This window comes from Cetorhinus maximus, chromosome 23, assembly GCF_964194155.1.
Source record: "Cetorhinus maximus chromosome 23, sCetMax3.hap1.1, whole genome shotgun sequence".
In the NCBI taxonomy this organism is placed as follows: domain Eukaryota; kingdom Metazoa; phylum Chordata; class Chondrichthyes; order Lamniformes; family Cetorhinidae; genus Cetorhinus; species Cetorhinus maximus.
The window spans coordinates 22,710,378-22,732,054 of record NC_135901.1 but is presented as its reverse complement, the minus strand read 5'-3'; the positions used below and the strand labels follow the sequence as shown (position 1 = coordinate 22,732,054).

The following is a 21,677-nucleotide window of genomic DNA, read 5'->3' as shown; positions in this document are numbered from 1 at the left end:
CTCAGCTATCCAGTCTACTGAGACACCAGTGAGTTCACAAGTGATGACTGGGGTTGAGTTCTGCTGCTCTTGTTGCTGTTAATTATATCCAGGACTGAGCCATGTTCATTCCGACAGTTGGTGAAGTGGGAGGATTGGAGGATTTCTTTCTGCTGGAGTGGCCAGTCTCACCACTTTGTTTCCTGAAGGCTGATGTCCTTTGAGCCTGGGAGTGCAGGTTTCCACTGAAATGATCCACAAAAGCTGATGAAGTACATTTATTTCATCCTGGGTAATAAATCGTGTTTCAAGAACATTTGTCTCTGTTCCATTGAGTCCACAGCACTGGGCCAGACTGTCGGCTCAATTGGTCTATGTCAGCATTTATGCTCCACATGAGCCTCCATCCACCCCTTTTCATCTCCCCCATTAGCATATCCTTCTACTCCTTTCTCCCTCATGTATCTGGCTTCCCCTTAAATGTATTCATGCTGTTCACCTCAACCACTCACTGTGGTCGTGCGTTCCACATTCTCAACACTCGCCGGGTAAAGAGGTTTCACATGAAATCCTGATTGGATCATTGAACCCCTTCATAATCTTAAAGACTTCCATCAGGTCACCATTCAGTCTTCTCTTTTTTAGAGAAAAGCAGCCCCGGCCTTTCCTGAGGGTTAAATGCTCTCAATTTTGGTCTGATCCTTGAGAACATTTTGGCACCTTCTGTGGTGCCTGTCTCCTTTTTCTAAATGAAGATCACAAATGTTGACAGTCCTCCCAGTGTAGTCTAACCATGGTTCTAAACAAAAAGATAAAAACAAAAAGCTAAAAGCTACTGCGGATGCTGGAAATCCAAAACAAAAACAGAATTACCTGGAAAAACTCAGCAGGTCTGGCAGCATCGGCGGAGAAGAAATCAGTTAACGTTTCGAGCCTTCATGGCCCTTCGGCAGAACTGAAGCATAGTTAGAAGAAGGGAGAAATATAAATTGGTTTAAGGTGGGGGGGTAGAGAGAGACACATTGAGGGTGTGGTGATTGTGGAGATGAGCAGATAAGCAAAATATGTCACAGACAAAAGGGTCAAAGAGGTGTTTTGTTGTCTGAATTCAACAACTTTAGATCTTAAACTCCCCCTCCCCCCATCCCCACCCCATTTCTTCCCCCCCCCACCCCCCGCTTTATCTTTTTTTTCAATAATTTATATAGATTCTTCTTTCCCCACCTATTTCCATTATTTTTAAATCTAAAACTAAAACCTTGTTAGCCTTTCCACCCCACCCCCACTAGAGCTGTACTTTGAATATCCTGTCCTCCATTCTTAATTAGCACTTTTCTCAGACAAAACACCTCTTTGACCCTTTTGTCTGTGACATCTTTTGATTATCTGCTCATCTCCACAATCACCACACCCTCAATGTGTCTCTCTCCACCCCCCCACCTTAAACCAATTTATATTTCTCCCTTCTTCTAACTATGCTTCAGTTCTGCCGAAGGGCCATGAAGGCTCGAAACGTTAACTGATTTCTTCTCCGCCGATGCTGCCAGACCTGCTGAGTTTTTCCAGGTAATTCTGTTTTTGTTATGGTTCTAAACAAGTTGAACATAACCTCCCTGCTTTTCAATTCTGTCCCTCTCGAATAGGAATGTGAGCACCACACTGGAGGAAAGCTGTGAATTTTTTCGAGAGGGTGAGAGATGTACTAGAATGGTACCAGGGATTAAGGGGCTTGGAGGAAGATTCAGTCATGGTTTTCAAAAGAGAATTGGATCATTATCTGAAGAATAAACATTGACAGGGTTATGGGGAAAAGGTAGCAGAATGGCACTATGTTAGCCACTTTTGCAGAGAGCTCACACAAACAGGGTGGGCTGAATGGTCTCCTTCAGTGTTGTAACAATTCCATGATTCGAGAACACCAGTTAGCTAATTCTATTCAACAGACAAACAGATGGTGGGTAGAACTCTCACCTCTGAGTCAGAAGATGGGGAGTTCAAATCTCCAGCCCAGACACTCAAGCCTCCCTAACCCAGGGCCGACACTCCCGGTGCCAGCACTGAGTGAGAGCTGTGCTATTGGAGGGACCATCTGCCGAGTGAGACATTAATCCAAGGGCCCCATCTGCCCTCTCAGGTGGGTGTAAAATATTGAATGGCCACAATTGTATGGAGAGCAGGAAGGGGAGGAATTCACCCCCCGGTGCCCAATATTTATCCCTCAGTCAACATCAGTAAAAACAGAACACTGGCCATTATTACATTGCCAATTGTGGGAGCTTGCTGTGCACAAATTTGCTGCCATGTTTCCTAGGTGACATTTCTTGATTGGCACTGAAACGCTTTGAGGCTCCCTGAGGAGGTGAAAGCCCCTATATATATGCAAGTTTCTTCTTTAAATCGACACGCTCCTATCCTTACAGGCAGATCATCCAACAGACGAGGAGCCAGCAGGGGTGACTGGGGGGGTGTGGGGTAGGAACTCTTAGTATGGACCGAGGCTGCTTCCCTTCCCAGGCCACTGAATACATTGTGGGAACTGGCCATTTAAAGAGGGTGCCTTGACTTGGTCATCTCAGAATCCAGCTCTTTCCCCCTGTGTAATGCAGGTTGAGAATAGACATCAGGACTGGTCAATGTACTGAAACAACCTCTGCCACTGAAGATGGGCAAAGGCAATATTCTCTCTGCTGTTATTCTGTTTGTCTCTAAACAATTTATTTCACAAACTAATGGACAGATTTTACTGGAACTTGGTATACTGACAGCATACGGACCATGGAGGCACTGATTCATTTTTGGCAGAGACCAGATCCTGGAATTTTTCCAAGGATCTGTTCACCTTGGGAGAATTGACTTTTTCTTCTCAATTGTTGTGGTTTGTCTTATTTCGAATGGTGATTGTTTTAAAATGTTGTGGATTGTCTGCACTGCTGGGGTGGAATTTGTCACAGTTGTCAAAATATCAACAGAGTTTTCAGAGCAGCTTGTTGAATGTGGATTTGCCTGATGCCTCTTCAGTGAGATGGTGCTCTTAAGAAAAACATTTATTTTTTTCAGTTTTATAGTAACAGAGCATGTTTTCATCCCTAACAAAAACAAAAATACCTGGAAAAATTCAGCAGGTCTGGCAGCATCTGCGGAGAGGAATACAGTTAATGTTTCAAGTCCGTATTACTCCTCAACAGACCTAAGGAAAATTAGAAAAGGGGTGAAATATAAGCTGGTTTTGGGGGTGGGGGGGAGAGGTGGTGGGACAGGTAGAGCTGGATAGAGGGCCAGTTATAGGTGGAGATTGCCAAAAGATGTCATAGACAAAAGGTCAAAGAGGTGTTGACTGTGGTGATATTAGCTAAGAAATGTGCTAATGGTGACATTAAGGGTAAAAATCAGGACGAGCAAGGTACAGATAGCCCTAGTTGGGGTGGGGTGAGGGGGAAGGGATCAAAATAGGCTAAAAGGTAGAGGTAAAACAATGGATGGAAATATATTTAAAAATAATGGAAATAGGTGGGAAAAGAAAAATATATATAAATTATTGGAAAAAGGGGAATCAGGAAGGGAGTGGGGATGGAGGAGAGAGTTCATGATCTAAAGCTATTGAACTCAATATTCAGTCCGGAAGGCTGTAAAGTGCCTAGTCGGATGATAGGTGCTGTTCCTCCAGTTTGCGTTGAGCTTCACTGGAACATTTCAGCAGGCCAAGGATGGACATGTGGGCATGAGAGCAGGGTGGTGTGTTGAAATGGCAAGCGACAGGGAGGTCTGGGTCATGCTTGCGGACAGACTGAAGGTATTCCGCAAAGCGGTCACCCAGCCTGTATTTGGTCTCTCCAATGCAGAGGAAAGCGCATTGGGTTTGTTTGTCTGTAACAATATGTCTCAAAAACTAATGAATGGATTTGAATAAAACATGGTACGCAATAAGGTTATGGCCTAAGGAACATTAGATTCGGCGAATATGTGGAACAGATCCAGATCCTGGATTTTTTTATATTCGTACACAAGGCCCGGTCTTCTGTAGGCAAATGGAATTTGTCCAGGCATTGCATCTTTTCAATTAAAGGAAAGCTTGGGGGACAATTGTTCCCTGATGCAGTCCCCATTGTCAACCAATCAGAATCAACTTGCCATTTTTGAATTTGAATAAAAGCTTTGGGTAACTGTTCCCTGACGCATTCTCCATGGCAATGCCTCAACCAATCGGAGTCCACTTGCCAACCAATCAACACCCTGTTTCTCAGACAGTATAAACTGTAGTTTCCTTTGAAATTTGGTATTCTTGAATCTATCTTGACGAGTGCAAGACAAAAAGCTTCAACAGCATGTCTTTTTTCAGTAATATTCAAATTTATAAAGAAGTTTTATCAACATTGGGAGAAATGTTTATTTTCCCCCAACAATATATTGCAAACAATGATAACAAATTGCCTGAAAATTCACAAACATTTGCACTGGCAAATTTGTTAATTTTATTGTGAAGTATTCCCGATCCGGAACATTTCCAGATATGAAGATCATTTATAGGCATGTCGCAAAAAATTCTGTTTAGGAAATCACAAGACCGGTTGTTTCTGCTTACCCCACAATGATAAAGGATTGTGCAATCATCAGCTAATATCACATTCCCAATGAAATATGTAGCCTGGTGTCAGCTGATAATGTATTGAGAAAAATGCTGATGTAATCTCATGACATAATTACAGTAAAATGTGATGACATCAGAAGATTAAGCAATCCCATTGGAATGGTGTGATGTCAGCTTTATCTTAGACAAAAGCGGTGTGTTCGGAAATGTACAGAACTGGACCAGTTTACTTCAGTAGAGAAAGTCTGCTACCCTGTGAAGCTCCCTGGGATGTTTAAAGGTGCACTATAAATATAGGTTGGTTTTGTTGTGATGCTTGAATTATTTTCAGGGGATGCCGTTATTGTTAAGTAGTCAAATGCTTCCTTGGTGTGTCCAGGGAAAGCTATGGGAAGGCTGTTGAATATAATCGGCCATGTCTGGCTTCAATATTTAAACATACAGACATTGTTATATCAGTTACTCCGAGCTAAAGAGAAACCATCTCTTTAAATACATATACAGGGAAGAGGCTGAAATGAAATCTATCCCTTTTAACCTGCACAAAAGCAGGATGCTCAGATTAACAGGCCACAGAAGGAGTGCATTCGGCCCATCATGCCCCTGCTATCTCTTTGAAAGGCCTCTCTGATTCATCTTACGGCTCTGCTCGTTTCCGACAGCCCTGCAAGTTCTTCCCTTTCAAGTATTTACCCTTTGGAAGGATACTATTGAATCTGTTTTGAGGTGGATCAGAACAACTTGCTGTGTGAAAAAGGAAAATCTCATCGCCCCCTCTGGCTCCTTGGCTAATTATCTTAGAGTTTCTCACTTTTTGTTAAAGAACCTGCCAATCCCTCTCACTCACTTTCCCTAAAGTGCATAAATCTAATCAGGAAAAGTCGAGCAAAATCAAATACTTCTACTGATAAAAGTTTATTAATGAGACAGAACATAGTTAAAAACAAGACAGAAAATGACTTAATGATCAAAGACAACTAGAATAAAAGGATTTGCACAATGTTCTGGACCTAAACGGTTTCTCTTTAATTCATCTGTCCCCTGCCCTCTTTGTGGAACACCTCTGCTCAGTCCACAAGCAGGACCCTGACCTTCCAGTTACTCGCCATTATAATTCACCACCTTGCTCTCATACTCACATTTCTGTCCTTGGCCTGCTGCAATGTTCCCAAAAAGCCCAACGCTATCGGGGCGAACAGCACCTCACCTTCCGAGTAGGCACTTTACAGCCTTCCGGACTCAACACTGAGTTCAACAACTTCAGACTGTCAACTCTGTGCTCCATTCTGATTTTTTTTTTGCCAAGTGCTAGCCTGCATCTTGTTTTCATGTTTTTGCTTTCAGACAAAGTTGTCCTTTATTCTGCCTTTAATACTTACTCTGGACCAATGCTTTGTTTCTTTGCTACAACCATTACCATTCCCTTTGCCTTTTGTTCCATGACATTTTTTCATTTAATTTCGCCCGCCCTCTAACCAATCCCTGACTTTCCTGTTTGTTCTACCTGGCCCTCCCACCATTCTCAGCAGCATCAAACCCATCACATTTCTCCCTCTCTTTAGTTCTGAGCAAGAGTCACAATGGACTTGAAGCATTAACAAAACATCTCTCCAAAGATGCTGCCAGACCTGCTGAGTTTTTCCAGCACTCTCTGTATTTATTTTAGATCTACCTGTAATGGTAAGGAAACATTATTTACTATCCAGAATAAAACAAATCTATTTTATCAGCTTTTGTGGATCATTTCAGTGGAAATGTGAGCTCCCAGGCTCAAAGAGCATCAACACACTTGAAGCAAAGTTTTGACACCAGCCAGAAAGAAACCCTCCAACCCTCCCATTTCACCAACTGTCAGAATAATAATAAATAAATGTAATAAATGCTGGCCTGGCCAGCAATGTCCAAATCCCATGAACGAATATTTTTTTTAAAATGCACATGGTTCAGTCCTGGATGTGATTAACAGCAGCAATAGCAGCAGAATCCAACCGCTGTAATCACTTCTGAACTTGGTGTCTCAGCAGGTGAGATGACTGAGTGAATCCCATCCCACATTCAGAACAGGTGAGTGGCCTCTCCCGGTGTGAACTCGCTGGTGTCTCAGCAGGTGGGATGCCTGAGTGAATCCTTTCCCACACTCAGAGCAGGTGAACGTTCTCTCCCCGGTGTGAACTCGCTTGTGTGTCTGCAGGTGGGATGAATGAATGAATTGCTTCCCACATTCAGAGCAGATGAATGGCCTCTCCCCAGTGTGCACACGCTTGTGTTTCTGGAGGTCAGATGAATGAATGAATTGCTTCCCACATTCAGAACAGGTGAATGGCCTCTCCCCAGTGTGAACTCGCTGATGTCTCAGCAGGAGGCATGACTGAGTGAATCCCTTCCCACATTCAGAGCAAGGAAACGGCCTCTCCCCAGTGTGAACTCGCTTGTGTGCCTGCAGGTGAGATGAATGACTGAATCGCTTCCCACATTCAGAGCAGGGAAACGGCCTCTCCCCAGTGTGAACTCGCTTGTGTTTTCGGAGGTCGGATGAATTACTGAATCGCTTCCCACATTCAGAGCAGGTGAATGGCCTCTCCCCGGTGTGAACTCGCTGGTGTGTCTGCAGGTGGGAAAACTGAGTGAATCCCATCCCACACTCAGAGCAAGTGAATGGCCTCTCCCCAGTGTGAACTCGCTTGTGTTTCTGGAGGTCGGATGACTGACTGAATCGCTTCCCACAATCAGAGCATGTGTACGGCTTCTCTCCGGTGTGAACTCGCTGGTGTGTCTTCAGGTGGGATGAATGACTGAATCGCTTCCCACATTCAGAGCAGGTGAACGGCTTCTCCCCGGTGTGAACTCGCTGGTGTGTCTGTAGGTGGGATGACTGAGTGAATCCCATCCCACACTCAGAGCAGGTGAATGGTCTCTCCCCAGTGTGAACACGCTTGTGTTTCTGGAGGTCGGATGAATTACTGAATCGCTTCCCACATTCAGAGCAGGCAAATGGCCTCTCCCTGGTGTGAACTCGCTTATGTGTCTGTAGGTGGAATGAATGACTGAATCCCTTCCCACATTCAGAGCAGGTGAATGGCCTTTCCCCAGTGTGAACTCGCTGGTGTGACTGCAGTTGGGATAACTGAGTGAAACCCTTCCCACAATCACAGCAGTTAAACGGCCTCTCCCCACTGTGACTACGTCGATGAATTTCCAGCTGCGATGGGTATTTGAATCCCTTCCCACAGTCCCCACATATCCAAGGTTTCTCCATGGTGCGGGTTTCCTTGTGTGTAACCCCCAGTTCAATGATCAGTTGAAGACTTATCCACAGACAGAACACAGGTACGGTATATCCATGTTAATGGCATGATGTTTTTTCAGGCTGTGAACTGGCTAAAGCTCTTTTCACAGTCAGTGCACTGCAACACTCTCACTCAGGTGTGTGTGTGTGTCTCGGTATTTTTCTGGTCACATTGACATTTAAAATCTCTTGAAGCAGGCAGAAAGGAAAAACATTTCTCATTCTAGATTCGAAGGCCAGTGATATTCAGGTCCCATGAATCAAATGACTATCAGATCTTGATGTAACATTTGGTTTGAGATTTCTGTCTGCAACTCCTCCCCTTTTAATATCCTGTAAAAAGAGTTTACAAAAGCCATCACAGTCAGTACAGGATAGAAATTCAGAACTGGCAATTCTAGTTTCTATTGAACATTCTTTCCTCTGTCATTCCCCAATTGCTGTAAATCTCCGTCCTACACAATCTCCATTCTCACTCTGCTGTATCTACTATACCCCCAGTAGTACTTGACTAAAAATGTGTGTAATATCAGATGATTAGAGATACATGGGTCTGTGAGGGGGAACTTTATTTTGACAGCCAGTGGTAATGACCTGGAGCTTGCTGCCTACTATGGCACCTGAAGGAAATAAATTTGCAGGGTAATGGCGATATATAGGTGGAATGGGATCGACTGGATTGCTCTCCAGAGAGTCTGCATGGGCTCCAATTGCCAAATGGACTCCTTCTCTGTCGTAACTCTACGGCTGGAAATATATAATGTAGCTACAGTGCTGTATTACAAGGCCAGAAATAATAAATTAACTTAATTACAGAATCATAAATAATATATTTAATATGTACCATATAACAACACTAGACATATCTCTGTCCAATATTAATTTACTGCCGCTTTAAATGTCAGCCATCTCCTGGGGAAGCCACCCCTTTAATTGTGAACATTAGGAAAGAGGCCATCCTTTTAGCCAGACAAATAAATGTGTCAGGCTGAGGGAGGAAAGGATATCAATGTCTTTGAGAGAAAGAGAAAGACCTGGGCCGACCTTTCCAGAGTCTGCGCCCTCCCTGGATTCACTTCTCTCTTCAGTTCCTGCAATTCAACTATTTAAACCCAGAATTACAAAATAAACGGAAAGGGGGAAAAAGAAAGTGTTTTACTCACAGATATTGGATTCAAGAGGAGTTTACGTCTATGTGACGCTCAATCTTCATTGACACAAAACCCGCGCTCTTACTGCCGGGAGGACCAGCGCTCTTCCGGTCCTCCAAAGTTTCCCATTGGCCAATCTCCCGCAGGAAGACAATGAGAGGAATACGACCCCACGTGGAGGAGGGAGAGTCTTTGACCTCCAGACGCGCTGAGTTGTCCAATCCGCATCATTTTACCTCCCGAACCAGTGATATTGCTCCCAATGGGGAACTGTGCTCTCGGAACGCAGCTCATTGTGACGTCCACGATTCCGCGGAGCAGAGTGATTCCTATTGGCCTGAATCGCGGTGACGTCGCACTCATTGTTCTCCTTCCCCCGACATCTTCACCAGCCAAGATTTCCGGGATAAAAACAAAAAACTACTGCGGATGCTGGAAATCCAAAACAAAAACAGAATTACCTGGAAAAACTCAGCAGGTCTGGACCCGAAACGTCGACTCTTTTCTTCTCCACCGATGCTGCCAGACCTGCTGAGTTTTTCCAGATAATTCTGTTTTTGTTTAAGATTTCCGGGAAGCCGCTCGGCTCCCCCACTCTACAGTGGATGGCTGGTCCAGAAAGAGATCGGCTGCTGATGGCAGCCGTACTGCGTCTGCTCCGGACAGCTCAGTCAGCAGCGCTTTCTGCGCCTGCGTGCTGGGAACCCAGCTGACGGGGAGGGGACTTTGCAAAATGTCTTCCCCTTATTTTCTTCCAAGTTTGAGTTAAACAGCAGAGCATTTGTTTTTAGTTTCACACACAATCGAAAACGTCCTCCTCTGTCTAACCCTCTGTGAGTAAAACATTTTCATTCCCTCCTGGGAAATACAGAGAGTTGTGGGACCCTGTAACTGGAATTAGTGCCAAATATGCTGAGGGGGGAAATGCTGGTGATTTTGTGGAACCTGTTTTTATTGTATGAGATATTTAAATTGAGAAACAATTATCTGTTCTGTCTCCTTCAAACAGTTTAAACATCGATGTGACTGAAAAAACACCACAACACACACACCACAGTGAGAGTGTTCCGGTGAACTGACTATGGAAAGAGTTTTAACCAGTTGTACAGCCTGAAAAAAAAGGATTCACAGCGGGGCGAGACCATACACGTGTTCTTTGTGAGGATGACGCTCCAACTGATCGGAGAACCTGGGGAGACACAAGGACACTCACACCATGGAGAAACTGTGGAAATGTGGGGACTGTGGAAAGGGATTCAATTGTCCATCGAAGCTGGAAACTCATTGATGCAGTCACACGAAGGAGAGGCCACTTGCCTGTTCTGAGTGTGGAAAGGGGTTCAGTGATTCATCTGCGCAGCTGATACACCAGCGAGTTCACACCGGGGGAAACCATTCGCCTGTTCCAAGTCTGGAAAGGGATTCACATGATCATCCACCCTGCGGAATCACCAGCGAATTCACACCAGGGAGAAGCCTGCTCTGAGTGTGGAAAGGAATTCAGTGATTCATCCAACCTCATATTCTCATAGACATTTGCAACACAGAAAGGGGCCATTTAGCCCATCGCATCGATGCCAGTCAACAAAGATCTGAATACACTAATCCCATTTTCCAGCACTTGGTCCTTGACCCTGGAGGCTATAGCAGTGCAAGTGAATATCTAAATGCTTCTTAAATGTTACAAGAGTTTCTAACTCAACCACCCTTTCAGGCAGTGAGTTCCAGACTCCCACCACCCTCTGGGTGAAAACATTTCTCCTCAACTCCCCTGTTATCCTTCCATTTCTTACCTTAAATCTAGGCCCTCTGGTTATTGACCCCTCAAGTAATGGAAAAAGTGCCTTCCTATCCACCCTATCTATGCCCCTCATAATCTTATACACCTCTATCAGAGAGATCCCCTCTCATCCTTACAGGTATATACGTCCAACTCCACGCTATATCAGGAAGTGTCTCTTTATATGTACCCATTATGACCAACTAATCAATGCCCTATAAGGAAAATGACCCCAGCCTATCCAATCTTTCCTCATAGCTCAAGCCCGGACAACATCCTAGTAAACCTCCTCTGCACCCTCTCCAGTGCAATCACATCTTTCCTATAATGTAGCGACCAGAACTGCACACAGTCCTCCAGTCGTGGCCTAATGAGCATTTTATACAGTTCCAGTTTAACCTCCCTGCATTTGTATTCTACGCCTTGGCTAATAAAGGCAAGTATCTTATATGCCTTCTTAACCACCTCATCTACCTGCCCTGCTACCTTCAGGGATCTCTGGATATACACACCAAGGTCCCTCTGATCTTCAGTACTTTCCAGGGTACTACCATTCATAGTGTAATTCCTTGCCTTGTTAGCCCTCCCCAAGTGCATTACCTCACATTTTTCCAGGTTGAATTCCATTTGCCACTGCTCTGCCCACCTGACCAGTCCATTGATATCCTCCTGCAGTTTACGGATATCCTCCTTACTATTTACCACCCTACCAATTTTCTTGTCATCGGTGAACTTCTTGATCATACACCCTACATTTAAATCCAAATCATTTACGTACACCACAAACAGCAAGGGCCCCAGCACCAAGCCCTGCGGAACCTCACTGAAAACAGGCTTCCAGCCACAGAAACATCGCTCTACCATCACCCTCTGCTTCCTGCCTCTCAGCCAATTTTGGATCCAACATGCTAAAGTTCATGTAGACCACATCTGCTGATACATCAGTGAGTCCACACCAGGGAGAGACTGTTCACCTGTCCCATGTGTGGAAAGGGATTCACACAGTCATCCGTCCTGTGAAATCACCTGCTCTGAGTGTGGGAAGGGATTCACTCAGTTATCCAGTCTGGTGGAACACTGCCACATTCACACCAGGAGAGGCTGTTCACCTGCTCTCTGTGTGGGAACAAATTCACTCAGTTATCCAGTCTGGTGGGACACCGCCACATTCACACTGGGAGAGGCTGTTCACCTGCTCTCTGTGTGGGAACAAATTCACTCAGTTATCCAGTCTGGTGGGACACCGCCACATTCACACTGGGAGAGGCTGTTCACCTGCTCTCTGTGTGGGAACAAATTCACTCAGTTATCCAGTCTGGTGGGACACCGCCACATTCACACTGGGAGAGGCTGTTCACCTGCTCTCTGTGTGGGAACAAATTCACTCAGTTATCCAGTCTGGTGGGACACCACCGCACTCACACCAGGGAGAAGCCGTTCACCTGCTCTGTGTGTGAGAAGGGATTCAGTCAGTCATCTAGTCTCCTGGAACACCAGGGCACTCACACCAATAAGAAACCTGTTCAATGCTCTGACTGTGGGAGCTGCTTTAATAACTCAGCCTACCTGATGATCCACCAACGCATTCACACTGAGGAGAGACCCTTCAGCTGCTCTCGCTGTGCAAAGAGGTTCAGAACATCATCTGACCTACTGAGACATCAGCGAGTTCACACTGGGGAGAAGCCATTCACTTGCTCTGAGTGTGGGAAAGGATCCACTCAGGCATCCCACCTGCAGACACACCAGCGAGTTCACAGTGGAGAGAACCCATTCACTTGCTGCGTGTATGGGAAGGAATTCACCTATTTATCCAGGCTGATGAAACATTACGGCAGTCACACCGATTAGAGACCTTTTAGAAGCTCTGACTGTGGGTGTTAATTGTATCAATTGAAGTTAAGTATATACAGATGGAGGGTATTGATTGGATGGTTATAATGGGCACATATAAAAAGACACTTCCTGATATAGCATGGAATTGGAGGAATATACCTGTAATGTTTCACTCTGTGAATAAATCTATACCAAATAAAGATTGACTCCACACTGTGCCTGTCAGGATTATAACATAGTAACACAGAATGCTTGCCTAATAGTGAAGGTTTGAAACTCAAGGAAAATAAGGTTTCAGACAGAGACTGACAATCCTAGTGGCTTTTGTGAGAAATGGCTGAGGGTTGTTTTCCCTGCAATTTAGAAGATTAAGAAGTGATTTGATAAAATCTTTCATGATGGTAATTGGAACTGGTAGGGTAGATAGAGAGAAACTACTCCCACTGGTTGGGGAATCTAGGACTTAGGGACGTAGTCTGAAAGTTAGTGTCAGAATTATCAGGAGTGAATTCAGAAACACTTCTCCATATAAATTCAATAGAAGTTTGGAACTCTACTCATCAAATGGCTGTTCATTCCAGGTCAACATTAATTTTAAATCTGACATTGATGAACCAATGTCAATGATGAATACCCAAGCTATTAAGGGGGCAAAGGATCACAGATCAGCCATCATCTCATTTCGTGGTGGAACAGGCTCAAGGAGCTAAATGGCCAACTCCTGGAATCATAGAAACTTGCAGCATAGAAAGAGACCATTCCGGTCTGTTTTTCAAAATTCATTCATGGGATGTGGGCATCACTGACTAGGCAGTATTTATTGCCCATCCCTAATTGCCCTCATTCAGAGGGCATTTAAGAGTCAACCACATGGCTGTGGGTCTGGAGTCACATCTAGACCAAGTAAGGGCAACAGATTTCCTTTCCTGAGTTAGCAAGACAAAGATCATCATCAGATTTTTATTGAATTCAAAATTTCACCATCTGTCATGGTGGGTTTTGAGCCCAGGTCCCCAGAGGATTACCATGGGTCTCTGAAATACTAGCCCAGTGACAATACCACAATGCCACCATCTCCCCTTTGTTCTTGTGATGTCTCTTTGAAAGAGCACTTATGTTCAGACCCACAAAGCCACTTTCTGTTTGCAACCCTGTAAGTTCCTCATTCCCAAGTCCCTCTCAACTCTCTTTTAAAACTTCTTATAGAATCAGGTTTCACCTCCTTTTCAGGTAGCGTGTTCCAGATCCTGACAACTCTCTGTTAGTGCAGAAACTGCTGAACTCGATGTTGAGTCTGGAAGGTTGTAAAGTGCCGAATCAAAAGATGAACTGCTGTTCCTCAGGCTCCCATTGAGCTTCATTGGAACAGTTCAGGTGGCCAAGAACAGAGAGCTCAGAGTGGGGGTGGGGCGGCGAATTAAAATGACAAGTGACTGGAAGCTCAGGGTCAAGCTCACAGACTGAACAGAGGTTGTTCCACAAAGTGATCACCCAATCTGTGTTTGATCTTCCCAACGTAGAGCAGACCACATGGTCAGCACTGAATTCAGTAACTAAACTGAAAACATCACAAGCAAATCACTTTGTTGCAGGCCGAAGAAAGATACTTTATTTGAAGAGCAAGGGCTACAAAGTAAAACAAGCCGATTTCCAGAATATTAAACCTTCAGTCCAGTTACAGAGATTATTGACATCAGCAGAAACAAACCCAAACTATCAGAATGAACATGGTTCAGTCCTGGATGTGATTAACAGCAGAATCCAACCCCTGGGGTCTCTGCTGACTCGCTGGTGTGTCAGCCGGTTGGATAATCGATTAAACCCCTTCTCACACGTGGATCAGATGTCCAGCCTCTCCCCAGTGTGAACCCTGCTGTGTGTCTTGGAGCTGATTGTTTTCCCCATGCACCAGCTGCTCTTGTCTTTCCAGGTGGTGGAGGTCATGGGTTTGGGAGATTCTATCAAAAATTATGATTGAATTGTAGATCTATAAAGTCCATCTCCTTTACCCCTCCTCTGCCTCTCACTCTCTCTTCTCCCATTGAGGCCAGAGTCTTGTGTAGACCCAGACTGGGAGGCAGGTTCCCTTTCCTGAAGGACGTTAGTGAACCAGCTGCGTTTTTATGACAATCCAGCAGTTTTCATGGTCACATTTTCCGAGTGCCGGCCCCACAAATTACCAGATTCATTCAGCTCAATTTCACAGCCTGTCTTTGTGTTTTTGTCGGTTCTGTTTCATATTTCCTTGTTTCTGTTTTAAATTCATTTTACAAAGTTTAAGAAGGATTTGCAGTTGGGAAAGTCAAACCAAACATCACATCAAAATCTGCCAGAGCCGCTCGATTCATCGGGACCTGAATATCATCAGCCTTTGAACATGGAAGCAAAAAGCACCGTTCACATCAGGGAGAAATCATGGAAATATAGGGACTGTGGGAAGGGATGATTCCATTGCCCGTCTGATCTGGAAACTCATCGACGCAGTCACACCAGGAAGAGGCCGTTTGTCAGCTCCATATGTGGGAAGGGATTGACTCAATTAATCTGCCTTCAGAGACACCAGCAACTTCACACTGGGGAGAGGCCGTTCACCTGCTCCATGTATGGAAAAGGATTCACTCGCTCATCCCACCTGCTGGAACACCAGCAAGTTCACACTGACGAGAGATTTCAAATGCTCCGACTGTGAAAAGAGCTTTAAAAACCCACAAAGATTGAGGGAGCACCAGCGCATTCACACTGGGTATACACCGCTCAGTGCTCACAGTGTGGGAAGAGGTTCAGGACATCACCCAACCTTCTGACACACCAATGATTTCACACTGACAAGAGACCTTTTAAATGTTCAGACTTTGGGAAGTGCTTCAAAGGTTCTGGGGATCTGATGATCCATCAACGTTTTCACACTGATGAGAGACCGTTCAGGTGCTCTCACTGCGGGACTGGGTTCAAGCGATCATCTGATCTCACTGTACATCACATTGGGGAGTGGCCGTTCACCTGCTCTGAATGTGGAAAGGGATCCACACGACCATCCACCCTGCTGACACACCAGTGAGTTCACACTGGGGAGAAACCACTCACCCGCTCCGTGTGTGGGAAGGGATTTAATCAAACATCCCACCTGCTGATACACCAGCAAATTCACACCACAGAGAAACCCTTCATCTGCTCCATGTGTGGGAAGAGATTTAATCAATTATCCTATCTGGTGAAACACCAGCGAGTTCACATGTGACTGCACTGCTCTGATTCTGCTGCTGTTAGTCAGGTTCAGGAGTGAACCTTGTTAATTATGATATTGGGGAAGTGTTGATGATATTTCTGCTAACTACAGTAACTGGGCTGGGGTTAACAGAATTTGCATTTATATGAATACTTTCACAGCCTCAGGACGTCTCTGTGCACAGTAAGCCTCCAAAAACAGCAATGTGATCATGACCAGAGATGATCTGTTTTAGTCAGAGTGGTTGAGGGTTAAATATTGGCCTCACGGGGGAAAGCTCCCCTGCTCTGCTTCCACATAGTGGCCGTGGGATCTTTCACATCTTCCTGAGAGGGCAGACGGGGGCCTTGATTTAATATTCTCATATCTCCTTCCGTGGCTCAGGGTCATTGTTCCTGTGAAGTCCGTTGGGATGTTTCTCACTGCGTGAAAGGAGCTTTATAAATGTGAGATGAATGTGACATCACAGACATAGCCATGCTGGGTAAAACTGAGCCAGGTGCTGCCTGCAGCTGAGAGTCAAACACAAGGGAACCGTGAACAACAATTGGAAAGCTACAGCTTTTGTAATACCATGTAAAGAATATAAGGAAAAGCAAATAATGAGTAAGGATTATTAAAAAGAAGGTGGGGATGAGAGTATAAGAGAAAGCTAGCTAGAAATATAAAAATACAATATCTACAAGTATTTAAAAAGGAAAAGGATACGTGAAGTGAGTGTTGGTCCTCTGGAGAGTGAGTCTGGGGAATTAATAACGGAAAATAAGGAAATGGCAGATGAACTGAACAGATGTTTTGTGTGTATCTTCACTGTAAAGGATACAAATGACACCCCAGAAATAAGTTTGAATCAGGAGGTGAAAGGAAAGGAGGAACCTAAAACAATTATACGTAACTTAAAACAGGCACCAGGTACTGGAAATGGTACTGAGAAGATTATTAGAACTAAAAACTGACAAGTCCCCTGGTCCTGATGGACTTCATCATAAGGTCTTAAAAGAAGTGGCTGCTGAAATAGCAGATGCATTGGTTTTAATTTTCCAAAATTCCCGAGATTCTGGAAAAATCCCATCAGATTGGAAAATAGTGAATGTGACTCATCGATTCAAGGAGGGAAACAGAAAGTAAGAAACTACAGGCCAGTTAGCTTAACATCTGTCATTGGAAAAATACTAGAATCTATTATTCAGGGGGTTTAGCAGAGCAGTTAGGAAATCTCAATGTAATCAGGCAGAGTCAACATGGTTTTGTGAAAGGGAAATCATGTTTGATTGATTTATTGGAGTTCTTTGAGGAAGTAACAAGCAACAAGGTAAGGGGAACCTGTGGATGTGCTGTGCTTAGATTTCCAGAAGGCATTTGACAGAGTGCCACATCAAAGGTTACTGAACAAAATAGGAGCTCATGATGTAAGGGGTGTTACAGATAATTTATGGGGTACAACTCATTTGACCCAATGTTCCCTGATTGTGAATTATCCAGCAAATCATTTGGTTCAAGCTAGACTCAGCCATTGGGCAAGACTGAACACTTCCGATGGTAAATTCAGAAGATTTGTTAACAATGAAAAGGTAACAAATTAAAAAGATAGAAAACAAGGTTTCAAATAACAGTAAAAGGAAACAGCTCAACAACTAAACAGACTTCTCACGTCTTCCTCAGGTGAACAAGCTGAAGGTGTGAAGTGATGATTGGTCGTGAACAGTCGATCTTTCAGAATTCTGTCTTGGACAGTCAGTGCGTGGAGAACATGCCAGCAAAATGGCTTCTCCAAGTCTTCATTTTACCCACTCAACTCATATTTTCTTATCTCGAATTAGTCTAACTGTCAAACGATAAACTGGACTAGCCATATAAATACTGTGGCTACAAGAACAGGTCAGAAGCTAGGGATCCTGCAGTGTGTAATCCACCTCCTGACTCCCCAAAACCTGTCCACCATCTGCAAGTCAGGAATGTGATGGAATACCCGCCACTTGCCTGGATGAATGCAGCTCTAACAATGCTCAAGAAGCTTGTGACCATCCAGGACAAAGCTCCCCACTTGATTGGCACCCCACCCACAAACATTCACTCCCGTGACCACCAAGGCACAGTAGCAGCAGTGTGCACCATCTATAAGATGCATTGCAGGAACTCACCAAGGCTCTTTAGGCAGGACCTTCCAGTGTGGGTGCACCTACACCACATGGACTGCAGCTGTTCAAGAAGGCAGCTCACCACCACCTTCTCTAGGGCAATTAGCGATGAGCAACAAAAAATTGGTTAACTTAACTGCCTGTTATTTATTATTGATTTCTCACATATGTGAACATCTTCCCATCTAGTAACACAATATGGTTCCCTTTCACAAAACCACGTTGAATAACGCTTTATTCATTACCCATCTTTATGTGACTCCACAGGGTCATGAAGGCTTTGCCTTAGCACACCTTATCTTTCTGGACTGCCTTGAGAAACATCATTTTACAATGTTCAGTCTCATAATGTACAATTAGTATATTTAAAATTAAAATTATGTGTAAACATTACAGGCTTTCTGTTAAATGGTATTTGTCCAGCCTTTACCAATACATCTATTGATTAATGACTTATCCTTCAACTGTCACACAATTGAGGCTCACTATTTTGTTCAATCATTCCTGGCTGGTTTCCAATCATGCAGTAACTGGTTCGTTTTAAAATGTCTCCTGGATTAATTCAAAATGGCTGCTTGACCATGTTAGTTTATTATATTAAATAACGTATTGACTCAGATTACAAAACAGTCAAGTCACACTAAAACTATTGATTTCGAAACTACCAACAGTCCCCGGATTGAGGATGAAATATATCGTCCAATATATTGATCCTTCGCTATTCAATTTATCTCATTGGTTTCTATTGGGCATCAGAATTGACCTCCAGCTCAGATCAGAAGTACGAACTTGCAATCTCCTGGTGAGGACCCTCAAGTAATGAACGATGAAAATAACGACAATTGTGCTTATCAGTTGTACGAACACAACAATGGTGGAAATAATTCTTAACCAGTTCATTTGCATTGACAACAATTTGCCACTAGTGAGTTTTGCCATTTCCAAGTTCCTTAATTCCTTTCTCTCACCTCTCATTATGCATCTTAACCACATGTTTGGGAAGCTTCAGTTCCCTTGACAATATCTTTCAGATTCGGGGACAGTGGCGGTATGGGGTGGCCAAGCTGAATTATGGCCTTCAATGCTCGCTCCTGCATTCCAAACCCGATTCTCAGTTCAGTGACATTGTGAGTAGGTATGGGGAATAGAACCTCACTTCCAATCAGGGTCACTTGAGTGGGTTTGAAACAAAAAGTGGTTCTTGCCGTGAGGCACCATCGTGTCCCATGTTTCATCCACATATCATTCGCAGTGAAACGATAGACCCCTTGGCCTATGTACACGTGGTATTTTTGACCTCATCCTTCCAATTCTTCAAACCCATTTTGCAAATCGGTGACCGACGATCTAAAGTAAGCTCACAAGCTGGTTCACCAGGTTATTAACATCACAATGACACATAAAAACTCCACCCTTTTTGTACAACATTCAACGTGTGTACCCTCGATTAATCAGGGTATTTGGCTGTGTTACGTGAGATATGTGGATTCCATCATCATAGGTACCAATGGAGTCTACCTTATAGACTTCCCATTCAGTGCCTTCCTCTAAGATAAGTAACCATAGTACCACAGGCACGACAGTTCCACACTGGTATTTTCCATTTCCCTTTACCAGGTCAGATAACCCAAGCGGTCAGGCCTTTTCCACTCTACCTAGCATGGAGTCATTAATATAAGTTGAAATGTTGTTACTCTCTATGTCCTCCAGTATTGTCCCTACCTGATCTCGCATGTAGATCCCATAGAAGGAACATATATTAGCCTTAGCTATCTCTTTTACTGCCTTATGTCTGTCCCAGATTATACTGTTCATAGTCTCTTGAATTCGTTGCTAAGTGATTACTTCATCTTTAGTGGTTAAGAGACTTCGGCCTATTTCTTCCACTATCTCTTTCCCTCTTTCCCTGTCATCTAACAACATTGCCTGTAGCTCTGTTCTCATTGCCTCATTATGCTCCATCTTACTTTCTATATCGACCCTGTTCCAAATTGCAGTGCCTGCAGTGGTACCAATTCCTCATCATACTTCCTTTCCGTGTTTTCTGATTTCCTTCAACACTATCAAAGTTTTTCTCTCATGTTGCGTTTAGTTCTCCCAGGTCCGACAATTCTCCCCAGGCGTTCTGAGCACAGTTCTTGTTCATGAAGTCTTGTATCATCTTTATCACTAACTGATTAAAGAATTCCTGATATTGTTTGGAACACGGACTCCTGGGAGGGGAATGCCTCTGAACTGTACGAGGACAGGCACAATCTCATATGCTATGTCATTGTGCAGTTGTTTGTACGCTCTGGTAACCACTAACCCATTGATTGGTCCTTTCTTCATTTTAGGGCAATTCAGTTCGATTCCTTTCCTCTGCCTCCTTTTCTATCACCCATACTCCAAGCTGAACTGGGTTATAGACTTTTAACATGTTTATGGCTCCATGATGCAAGTACCTGTTGGTGCAGCACTTCACTGTTTGTTGATGCCTTTTACTTAAGTTGGGCAGTTTCGTGATTTGAGATTCTTCCTAAACTAAGGAATACGCATTTTCTGCCCTGGTGACCCAGTGCCTTCACCCAACCCTTCACCCAATGTGAATGTAGGTATTGCTATGTCACCACAATTCATGCAATTACCACTTGGTCGTAGAGAACTTGAGTGTTGCTCAAAAAAGACATGTCGAAGCTTTTCACCTTTCACTCATCACAACACTTTTCATGAATACCAATATAAAGGGAAAACAACAATTTATACTGTATAAGAGAGTGCTGATTGGTTGGCAAGTGGACGCTGATTGGTAGAGGTGTTGCCATGGAGAATGCACCAGTGATGCTGACTGACAGTTAACTGCCGGGCATTACTTGAAATTTAAACCAGGGTTGACCCTGATTGGCCAAGGCATTGCCCTGAGGAATGAGTCAGCGAATGGCTGTCACTTATTTTGTTTTCCTGAAACAGGCGCAATTTGTGTACGTTCTTTCTATCAGCTTAGAACAGGGTCGTGTGTATTAATATATGTAGCTTCCAGTACATGCAAATGTGCCAGGATGTGAGCCCGACTGACGATCTTAAATTGGTTGTCAGCGTAATTCTTAGCATGTTGAGGATTATTCAATAAATGTTGTCCAATCGTGGAACTACATCGAATGTTGGACACTGTTTTGAGTTGTGTAAGCATGGACTGGTTAGGTACGGTCTGTAGACCACAGCTGGGACATACTGTTTGATATGATCCATCAGTCTTTTGGGGCGTACAGCCTACATACCTAGTATCACACTGGCACTGAAATTCATATATCACGTTACTTATTTGTGTTATAGGCAGAATTTTTGGTTTGACGGCAGCATCCTGTTAGTGGTGAATACCACTCGTGTTGCTACTGCATAGTAACAGTGTGAAACAGCTAGCTTCACCTCTTGCTCAAATTTGTGAAATATTATGCCCTTCCAGGGTAATGTAAAGTAAACTGGGCACTTTTCAGGGCTGAAAGTGACGGTCTTAGGCCCGTTCATGATTTTGTGCGATATACAGCATGAAATGCTCTGATCAGGGAAGCCATTATATCGTAGGATGCCTTTGATGCTCTATATTTCAGCATTAAGCTTGCAAATGGCTTAGCCCCTATTTACAAGACAAATCTTATAGTGCGTGGAACTGTAACAATCCCAATGCGTAAGTTGACCTGTGAAGGTAGGCTTGCGTTA

General features: G+C 44.0%; 3 protein-coding genes across 3 annotated transcripts in view; 1 reads left to right on the top strand and 2 right to left on the bottom strand.

The window, feature by feature from the left end:
- LOC144697113 (uncharacterized) overlaps positions 1–21,677 on the bottom strand; it is a 425,270-nt gene that overhangs the window by 206,128 nt on the left and 197,465 nt on the right. The gene's annotated exons all lie outside the window — the stretch shown is intronic.
- The window catches only part of LOC144697157 (uncharacterized), a 64,315-nt gene that overhangs the window by 25,683 nt on the left and 16,955 nt on the right, over positions 1–21,677 (top strand). The window lies entirely within an intron of this gene.
- LOC144698240 (uncharacterized) lies at positions 5,461–9,156 on the bottom strand. The gene is made up of 2 exons (XM_078570224.1): positions 9,014–9,156; positions 5,461–8,183 (listed from the first exon to the last, which is right to left on the bottom strand). Exon 2 carries the CDS (start codon positions 7,818–7,820, stop codon positions 6,582–6,584), a length of 1,239 nt encoding a protein of 412 aa, XP_078426350.1. The 5' UTR covers positions 7,821–8,183; positions 9,014–9,156; the 3' UTR covers positions 5,461–6,581.

Coding starts and splice junctions, on each gene's coding strand:
- LOC144698240 (XM_078570224.1), bottom strand. CDS start 7,820: ATGGAGAAACCTTGGATATGTGGGGACTGTGGGAAGGGATTCAAATAC.